At 32.9% G+C, this 10,494-nt stretch overlaps 1 protein-coding gene and 1 long non-coding RNA gene across 5 annotated transcripts; one reads left to right on the forward strand and one right to left on the reverse strand.

The window, feature by feature from the left end:
- The first annotated feature begins 413 nt into the window (after positions 1–413).
- LOC102601404 (uncharacterized) lies at positions 414–8,104 on the forward strand. Of its 4 annotated transcripts, none has more exons than XR_001474115.1 (6): positions 414–453; positions 760–1,379; positions 2,442–4,564; positions 5,380–5,418; positions 7,350–7,701; positions 7,828–8,104. It is a non-coding gene; the product is annotated as an uncharacterized lncRNA (long non-coding RNA). The 4 variants fall into 4 exon arrangements; XR_001474116.1 differs by lacking the exon at positions 414–453 and having other exon boundaries at positions 500–883; positions 1,249–1,379; XR_001474113.1 differs by lacking the exon at positions 414–453 and having other exon boundaries at positions 500–1,379.
- Positions 8,105–8,278: 174 nt separating this feature from the next.
- On the reverse strand, positions 8,279–9,441 carry LOC102601618 (uncharacterized). The gene is made up of 2 exons (XM_006353033.2): positions 8,611–9,441; positions 8,279–8,528 (listed from the first exon to the last, which is right to left on the reverse strand). The coding sequence occupies exon 1, from the start codon at positions 9,208–9,210 to the stop codon at positions 8,629–8,631; it is 582 nt and encodes a 193-aa protein (XP_006353095.1). The 5' UTR covers positions 9,211–9,441; the 3' UTR covers positions 8,279–8,528; positions 8,611–8,628.
- Positions 9,442–10,494: the final 1,053 nt, after the last annotated feature.

The raw sequence follows: 10,494 nt of genomic DNA on the forward strand, positions 1-10,494 counted from the left end.
GAAAAAAAATAAGTTTGTTTTTAAAAAATATTTTAAATTTTAAATTTTATTTTATTTTACCCCATCTCATCCCTATCCCCCTACACCAGCCCCACCCCTCCCCCCAAAAAAATTAAGTTTATTTTTAAAAAATATTTTCAATTTCAATTTCAAAAATTATTTTAGCTCTCCAGTAAATATAAAAAATATTTTCTCAAAATATTTTTCATTTATAAATCAAACACTAAAAAATCTTTTTTGAAAAATATTTTCTACTCATCAACCAAACATTAAAAAATAATTCAAAAATCTATAGAAAAATATTTTGTAGGAAAACATTTTTCTTCGTGCCAAACACACCCTTAGTCTCCACGTGTGAATGTAAAGTGAGATCAATTGCCTTAACAATTACTGCTCTCCAATTCTATCTCATGTCTCTTCCAATTCACTCTCTTTCTACATCTAAAGGTAAAGGTAAAGTTTCTGATTTTTTCTTTGAAAGATTTTTGTTGTCTTATTTTTCTCGTCTCTGTATTTCCTAATTTTCATCTATACGAATGTAGTTTCTGTTGGAAATTTTGAATCCAAATTTTTGGCGATTTTCTGATTTCTTATTAGTTTGTTGTGAATATTTTTACTCGCATGTTCTACCTTTAGATGCCTCGGGACTAATTAAAATTCAATAGGGAACTCTGTTAGTTTCATTTGATCATGATTCTAAATTTCAAGATGGAGCCTGTTATATTGAGATTTTAGGAGTTCGTTTTCATTTGTTATCAGAGAATGTTAAGCTTTGCTCATTATTGGAGATGCTGAATTGAAGAAATTGTGGCTTTGTTATACCACAAAAGACATATGCTCTCATGCACGATGGTGCCCAGAATTTTTTGCCCTTTCTTCACTGGTATTACACCCATTACTTCTGAATTCTTTGAATATTTGTGCCTTTTTGCTTTAATTTTAGTTTTTTAGTCTTTCAGATAATCTCCTGCTAGATATATACATTATGCCTGAGTTGCACAACATCCCATTTAGTGTCTTTTCCCCACTTTTTTATCTTATTATCTGCTCTTTAAGTTTGCAACTCATTCTACTTAATCCTAAGATACTTGCAATACTGCGGAGGATACAGCTTTTTGTAACTGAACCATCTGTTCACTTCTATAATATAGAAAAGAACGTTCTTCTTCGCTTTTGTGTTGCGGTCCATGAAGGCAAATGGATAAAAGCTCAAATCTTTGCAAAAAAACTTGTTGCTTGGGTTTTCAGGTTTGTTGATGTCGCCTGCCAAATTGCCTATGAATTCTTGTAGAGAAGACTAGAAGTGCACATGTTTGCAAGTTCTCAAATTAGCTATTTGAATTGGATGCTTAGTTCATCAAAGTCGACAGTTGGAAGAGGTCAGTCCACCCATTTTTTTTCAAAGTCACTTGTAATTGATACCATTTCATTGTAGCTAAATTTATCAAAATACATGTCCCCTCTATTATATTTTTGCAAAATTTTTTATTTCTTGCGATGAAATTGTCGCTGAAATGATGACCAGGCAATCAAATTGCAAAAACAATGCCTTTAGCTAATGGTGGAAATCTTATTAAAGAGAGACCTTGTAATTTGATTGATGTACCTTACATTACCGACATTGCACTATATTTTCACATTGTCTGGTAGCTACAACCATCTCTTGAAAATTTCGGTACTTGTGACAATAATTGATTATATTGTTGTGTAAGGTTGTTGTTGTTGTGCTTACTAATGAGTGATTTACATGTGAAGTAATGTGTCATTTCCTTTCGAGTTTTTTTTTTTTTTTTTTGATAACCGAGAAATCCATCTGTGACCCGCCCTTTGGACCAATCACAGCCTTCTAAACTCGGTGGATAATGGGCCCGCCCCTCTACCCTTCTCCACTTAAATACCGGGCTTCGCTTTGCATGGTGTGGGGCTTGAACCTGCGACCTAAGCCACAAATCCTCCACCTTTTGCCACTTGAGCTAGGCCTTGGGGGCTTCCTTTCGAGTTATTTCAAAACACGTGTTTTCCTTAACCATATGGGATTAGTTGATTTTTGTACATATTTATATTTCATTGGTTTGATATTCATCTTTTTTTTTGACAACTTCATTTTTATTGCCTTGTTATGATAGAGAAGACACTGACAATTCTGTGTTTACTAAACAAGAGTTTCTGCTTCTTCTTTTTTTAATTTCTTATTAATTTGACAAAGGTGATTTGTTTGTTGGTGGTTGGATACACATACATTCTTTTTTTCAACTTTTGGTGATAGAATAATTTTCCTATTTGTTGTCACATATGAAATTCAATGTTGATTTGGATGAGTGGGATAATAACTTTTTTTGTGCCTCTATCTCGACAGCAACATAATCTTGTTGTATTTCAGTTTCTTACCGCTGTTAAATGGAAACCAAAAATTACAATAATGAATTTTGTGTGTTTTTCAGTATTTGATGTGGTGTATATTACGGAGAGCGTCATTTGGAGTACACCTAATATGAATCCCAATATACTTGGAATCTACAATGATCCTGGAAAATAAAGCTTACATCTATATTACTGTCTGCTATGATAAGACCATAGAAGAATGACACAACAACACTTAAAGTGAGAATAATCGATTGAAGTAATAGCATGTGTTCGACACTTTTTTTTAATAACCATCACTTGGAGAAACAGGTGAACTAAAAATACTATTTCTGTAATTTTTCACTACTTTCTTCATTTTTCGTCCCCGCACCCCAAAAAAGTCCTACTATCAACCAGAGGAGGTAAGTTATATAGCCCGTTTTAAAGGTTATAACATTAGTTTCAAAGTTATTACATTTATTTTTTTCCTTAACTTGATAATGCAAAATGTATATTTCTATGCACAAGCCAACGCAATATATAGGAGATAAAAGAAGAAAGGGAGTGTTCTGGATCTCTGTTGTTTCTTGACAAACTTATATGTGATCTTCATTATCAAGTGCTTTTAACATTGTTGAAAAGGGAAAGATGTCTCTAAAAGTAGTAGCATAGTCCTCATGACCATCCACCAACAGGCTGCACAAAGCTGGTCTGTGAGGTGCAAAATCCGCTTTTCTTAGCAATAGCTGGGAGAACTACAACAACCTTGTAAGAAAGGTTGATCTTTTTTTCTCGATTTTCAACTAATGTGACTTTTTCAGTTATGTGTATTGCTTTTTCTGGTTATAAGATATTTAAATATGTTCTTCATAAAAAGGTCAGTGATTTATCTGCCTTTTGTTGATCCAAAAGAACAAGAAATTGCTTACGTTTGTTCAAAAAGTTGATGGAGAATGTGGTCCCTAATTTTTTTTAAGAAGAGTCTCTACTTGAGAGGGATTACCGACCTTTGATTTTGCTCGATTTCATAGCCATATTTTACTTCTTAAGTTCTCTAGGCTTTATACATTTTTCATTTTATTTTGACGTTTTTGGATAATATTTATTCATATTGAATTTTTCTCTTCATGTTTTATTGGTAGACTTTATACTTGCATTTTGAATGTGTGTTCAAATGCTTTTATGAGATCTGAATCTGAAGGAAGAACTTTACACAACCAAGGTGTTTGATGAAATCTCCCCATAACAACCTACTTATGAGATATGAGTATTCAGAATCTTTTCGTTGGGCAGTTTTTCAATTGCTTTTTTCCCTTCTCAGTGTGTAATCTTGAGCTTAACGTTGTCTAATACTCATATTTTTAGATGTAATTGAGGATTCTCAGAATAACTCTTGGGATTTTCTCTTTTGCTAATTTGGAGAATAACAACAGATATGTCTATTATGTCTGCTTCTCTTCTTCCCCCACTTTGGACTAAAGACATATTATTAAAATCCTTATTTAGTCAAAGCAGTTATAATGATACTAAATAATAATAATAATAATAAAATGGCAAATTAAATAAGGTAACTAATAGTTGGACTTTGCTTAAAGGCCATAAGTTCCTACTAAGTAATAGGATGTTGTATGTGAACTTTTCCCCTCTGCTTCCAATATCTGCTCTGTCTTTTTTACTGTCTAAAATTTTAAACAGCTAAAGCTTCATTTTTTTGGTTAACTAATTGTATATGGTCTTTCCTCTTTGTTCCAAAATAAATCATTGGAAGTGTATTTTTGTACATGTTTTGTTCTTTATTTTTTACTTTTACTATCTTTCTTTTTGCAATTTTGGAGATGCCAATTGATAGGTATGATTTAAAATTTGGGAAGTGAAATGCTATTACACTGTCGTATTATTCTGAAGAGCTATTACATTACGACATTATTCATGAACTTACAAATAATTTCTCTTATGTTTATTTTCTTCTGGTGTTTGATTGTCTTGTGATTTTGTGATGACCGCTTTATAATCCAGGTTCAGATATTAGCTATTAGAAAATCAGAAAGCCAGGTCTTCTAAAGTAAGAAAAGAAACATTTTATACAAAAATAATAAAGAACGTTGTTCGTATGGTGAGACATGGTCTTTCTGAAAATCTTGATCTTTTAGCCCAGTTAGTACAACAATGTCACAAGAAAGAGTGCTCAAGATGTGAGACTCTTCCTCAATTTTCATACAAGGTTAGTATGATGTATGCTAAAATTATCTGTTTTTATATAGATATACAAGTGAACACACAAGGTTTTTATCTTTAAAAAAGTTATGTTTTACGTGTGTGTGTGTACACCTTTCATAGAAGGGTCAGAACTATCGAAAAAAATCATAAGCAAAATGTATATGTTGAGCTGCAAAGTTTGAATAAAGATTATGCTTAGACAAGATAGCCTATTTGAGAAAGAAGAGGAGAGAAACATAAGAAGCTTTGAAGGTAGAAAAACTTCAGATAGATCTCTCCTCTACCTTCTGGTACTTCAATGCAAGTAATAGAAGAACCTGAATTGTATGGGTATATTTATCTTTCACTAAAAACATTTATGGTACATATGCTATGATAATTAATGTGTACCAAATGGTGATGGCCAAGAACTATAGTATGATTTTTGTTGTTTTGCATCTTGCTCACTATTTTAGTTGAACATAGAAATGGGTAAACTTGTATTTGTGAAGAGTGGGGAGAAAATCTAATAAGAGTAATCAAATTCTATGAGTATTATAGCCTATATCTATAATATTTGATTCGTACATGGACGATTGGTTATTGTTATCTACAAAAAAAATTGATACTTTAAGTTTACTTGATCACTTCATAACAAACCAAACAGTTGAGATGCTGACACAATTTCTACTAATTTCTGATATTTCATTCGTTTGAAGTTGTCAACTATTTCATTTATCTGAAGTTATCTACAAATTTGCACATTCTCTCTGTCAATTTTTTTCCTAAGTAAGACAGATGCATCTTTTGTTTTAAAGCTCCCTAATTTCATTTTTGCAGCCCTATAACAACTGATTGGCTTTTACTAGCTTTTTGAAGGTACTTCAAAATACCTCCTTGCTATTTTTTTTTTGGAATAGCCAAGGTTGGCTAACAAGCCGTGGGTGTACTTGTATCTTTTGCACATCGTAGAGATAAATTATCTTATTAAGCAAAATGATGTGCACAAGAGATATTTTTCACATATAATTAGAATGCTCAATTGTTTTGATTTGTTAGGAGTGTTTCTTTAGCCTATAGCTAGGTGTTTTCATTTTGAATGACATAGTGCACTCACAGATAGAAACTGATATTTAGTGTAATAATAATAATAATATAATAGTGACCTAAGTGTAAAGACTGAATATTTGCCGGAAGATGATACTTTATTAATGAATGCAAGAAATATATTAAATAGACTTATGGAGAAATAATAAGACTCCTAAAAGAACTAAACTAAAGTAATCTAAATGAATAATGACGACTAATATAGTAATGGAAAATCTCAAATAAGCAAGGACTATTGAAACACTAATAGCGATTAAACTACTAACTAATGTCTGAACTGATTTGTGATGCTCTAATACCCAGAAGCCTCGAGCATTTTGATATGGTTCGATATGATTTTCAGTTTTACACCACAACTTTGACAATGTTCCTTCTAGTTTAATAACAATGGTTAAGAAATTAAATGATAAATAATACATTTTGTTTTTACAGAATTCCTAATAACATTATTGTTTTCAGTAGAAGGATTTCATGAATTGGATTGAAAAAAGGCTTTTGAAGCTTTACATGCCAGATGATTCATTCTTAACATCCATTTCTTCCACTGCCTTTGCATTTATGGAAACAAATGATCAAAATTGTTTGAGATATATGTCTTCAAAGGGTTGTTAAAAAAATATAATTGGAGGAAGTAAATAATATTCTTTTCTCCCTCTCCACCATCATGGAAATACCAGATCCCACAACTAGTTATAAGTTTTAGAGGAATTCAAAATTTAAACGTAAAGTGAATTGGAAGAGAATTGAGTATTTCATGTTTGTTATCATTTGTGTTATGTCCAAAGACTAACCCAACACCATATAAATAAAACCAAGTTTTAGCACATAAAAAAACAGTTTAGTTACTAGAGAATTGAGTCCCATAAACTCAACCCCAACCCAAAATGAATAATGCTTATGATTAACAAAAGAGTGTTGACCAAGAGTTTGTTCTAGAGGATTTTGCCCCAATCTTAGGGAATATCCAGTTAAATGTCCATGTGTCTGTCTACAAATGGGAGTATACTTAAATTCTATTAACCATTTCTCATGTTTAATTCACCAATTTCAACTCTTCTTCTCCGCCCCGTGTCACCGGACAACACAACAAATTTGAACTCTCGGGTGAGAAGCTTCCTCTTGGTCAATTATCATAAGAAAACATGCTCATATCTACATTTTGATCTTGAGCAAATACTAGATATTTTTTCCCTTCAATTTGGTAGTGTTGTGGATGCTTGGGTTGATACTGGGCAGCCAAGTGATTCCTTGTCTTATGTGGCCGAGGCACCTCACAGGTTTTCTAACATATTAGAAAGATATCCTTACGTGTGGAATCAGTCCTCTCAACAACTATTTGATAGTATCGTCCCAAACATGCCACTCTTCCAAAGTGTTTGCTGAAAATCCCCAAGGAGAGGCAATTGGTATGCATTGTCAATTTGACTTGATGAGAACAACAAGGAATTCGATAATTGCTTCTTCTTTTATACCATCAATGTTCGAAGGTGTCACCCTTATGTTAGATAGCAGTCTTCAGTTGTGTCTCTCATTTAATGTGTTTCATGCGATACCAACAATGAAATTTGCAGAAAAATCTCTTGTTTTTTACATTAGAGTTTGAAGAGGCTTTCAATCTTACTTCTCTATATTCAGAGCTTATGACCATTCCACACTAGCATATCAGTGTATTCACAAGTCTAAAATCATGGTTCTTATTTCAGATGCATACGACAATGCCTTCACGAAACTTCTTGATGTAGCGTATGCTAGACCTCGATAAGAATTTTTCAATGCGTGTCTCAGACAAGACACTCAAGTTCTTCCAGCGGAATCCAAGCTCCTTTAATTTGCTGGACACACTTGATAGCCATTTGGGTGAGAACATTGCTATGGCACCCCACCAGTCTGATCCGACGTGTTTGCAGTTGAGAGCCACAACACTCTGGCATGTTTGGCAGAAAACGTTGGCCATTATAAGCACGGAAATTGTTCCGATACTTCCGAGATTCTAATTGTTCTGAATTAGGAGAATTTGTGGGATACTACTCTGAATTAGATGTGTCCAGTTTTCCTGTGAGTCATTTGTTGTTGCATAAGCAATAATCAATGCATTTCTCTTGTTCGTGCAGTTTGCTCATTTCTTATAGAAGAATTGAATTTTTCAAATCATCTTTTATAGTTTAGATCACATATTGCCAGGGTAGAGGACAAGACAATATGACATGCTAGTAAAGTTCGTTGCCGTGTTTGAGGAGCTGGTCACGATTTGGCGCAATAATCTGCAGGTAACTTGATTTCATAGTTTTTTTCTGAACCGCTTTGTTCATGGTACTGTAATTCTTCAGTGTACTGATTGCATTGCAACATTAGCATGGGCACTCAAAGTTGTCAATTTTGCCGTGCATGGTTTTGTGTAAATAGATGGACCTTGTCTATGATTGAAAGTGAAATTTCATTACTTTCTACAGAAGCTAAATTGTTACTGTTGTATGTGAGTCTTCGATTTAGCTATCACTGATATTTTTGTTACAAGTTTGAGTTGTAGAATGTATGAGTGATATTTTTGTTATCCAAATGTGTCAATTGATATAATGGTTATTTTAGAAAAAAGAGTTCGGACTCCTCTAGAACAATCAAGGGACCAAGAAAATAGAGAGGTGAATATTCATTTAAAACCTCAAAATTAAGATCACTTGGGAGTAGGATATTACAATATTGTTTGTGACGATGAAAATGAAAATACTGCAATACCCAAGTATTAATTAATCCGAGTTGATCCATAATGTAGAGAGATAGGTAGGTAGACCAAAAAACAGGCAAGAGAGAGCTCACAAAAGTTGGGACTTAATTTGGCGGAAAGCCAACACCATGGTAGAACAACAAACTCAACCTCCTCCTCCCTGACCAAAACAAACAAAAAGAATTACTATTAAATAAATTATAGTAGGAGGAGAATAAAAAATTTAATGTAAGTGACATCACCTTTTTTCCAACTTATTATTACTTGTCCTCGTCACTTGAAGCTTCAGATTCAGTTATTTCAGTAAACTCATCTTGTTGTGATTTTAAAGGATCAACAAAGTCCTTCAATTTCTCAACATCAATGGGCTCCTCTGATGAACTAACATCTTCTATTGCCCTTAACCCAACATTGGACGAAGATCCTGAACCACTAGAGTCTGCAGAGCCATCTCCAATAATAACAACATCATCAGAATCAGATATTTCCTGGATGGACTCACAAGTGAACTTCTTCTTACCACTATCCACCTTTTTTCCCATTTTTGACTTCTCACCTCCCCCAAAACATGTGTTGTTTTCTTCAAACTTAATTATTTTCCTCCTAGTGTTACCATTTTGAGTCGACTTGTTCCTCTTACCACTGTCCACCTTCTTTTTACCCGTTTTTGGCTTCTCACCTCCCACAATACATGTGTTTTTTTCTTCCAACTTAGTTGTTTTCCTCCTAGTGGTACCATCTTGAGTCGACTTGTTCCTCTCCTCAATAAACTCGAGACAATATTTTAAAAATTGTTGTCTAGTCCTCCTCCTTGGAACAGAGGACCCATCGCCTGAATCCATATTGCACCTAACTCAAAATACACAAACTTGAATAAAGAAAACAGATGGATTCTTCAAACTGTAAAAACAGAGGAATTTGAAGTGTTTATTGTTTTACAGCTATAAATAATTATGGGGTACTCCACTAGAAAATAAAAAACCAATTAATAATAATGGTAGGTTACAGTGTAGGTTAATCAGTTTTGGTAGCCTTATATACTTCTTATCTAGGGAAACTAAATTAGAACTGTGTGGAAGATGGAAGGTTGCTTTTATGGGTTTGCTTCACCTCCGTTGGTTGGTGCTAAATTCATACTCCTCCGTTTCAAAAATAATTGCCTAGTTTGACTTGGAACGAGTTTAAGAAAAAAAGAAATTAATTTTGTGATTTTAAATTAAAGTTATGTTAAATATATCAAAATATCGTTTAATTTTATGACCTGAAACATTTCATTTGAAAAGTTGAAGTTAAAGTACTGCCAAAAAAGGACAGATTAAAAAGAAAACGAGTATTTTTTAAGGGATAAAATACTTGTTATTGATTTTTGATTAGCCATTTTTAATGATTCGATTTTCTATTTAACTGAAAAGATATTTTTGACGGATCCAAACACCACACCATAGTAGTTATCATAAAAGAATGTGTTTGGATACAACTTGGTCTTTTTGCAATCTTTTCTGATTTGAACAAGAGATATGCTGACGATGGCACTACGCTGAGCTCTGCCTGTGGTCTACTGCCTATGTAGAATGAAACGCAACCACGTGCTATTGAATTGGTTAAACAGTATCATTGACGTTTCTTATTCACAAATTACGAAATAAGAACAAATATCAAAAGTCTTTCTTTTTTTCTTAAACATCGTGTCAAGTCAAATGGTGCAACATAAAATGAAACGGAGGGAGTATTATTTATTGATTTTCTAATGGACGTGATTTTTACTAAAGTGGTACATATTTCAGGACATACCTGGTACTCCCTCCATGCAAATTTATTTAACAACCGTTTGACTTGACACAAAATTTAAGAGAAAATATAGCAAGACTTGTGAAATTTATGTATAAAATTCTCTTTGGCTATTTTTATGACTATAAATTGTTTCATTGAGAATAAAGGTGAAATTTTAAAATTAAATTATTTCTCATTATTAAAAGATAATGTTATTTTTTTAAATAGACTAAAATATATATATATATATATATATATACTAGACATCGGAACCCGTGCTAGCACGGGCTCGATATGTATCATTTTTTATTTTGATTTATGTGACAAAGACAAAATTAAAGAATTAATCAAATTTT

The sequence above is a fragment of the Solanum tuberosum genome, unplaced genomic scaffold (genome assembly GCF_000226075.1).
Source record: "Solanum tuberosum cultivar DM 1-3 516 R44 unplaced genomic scaffold, SolTub_3.0 scf00146, whole genome shotgun sequence".
In the NCBI taxonomy this organism is placed as follows: Eukaryota; Viridiplantae; Streptophyta; class Magnoliopsida; order Solanales; family Solanaceae; genus Solanum; species Solanum tuberosum.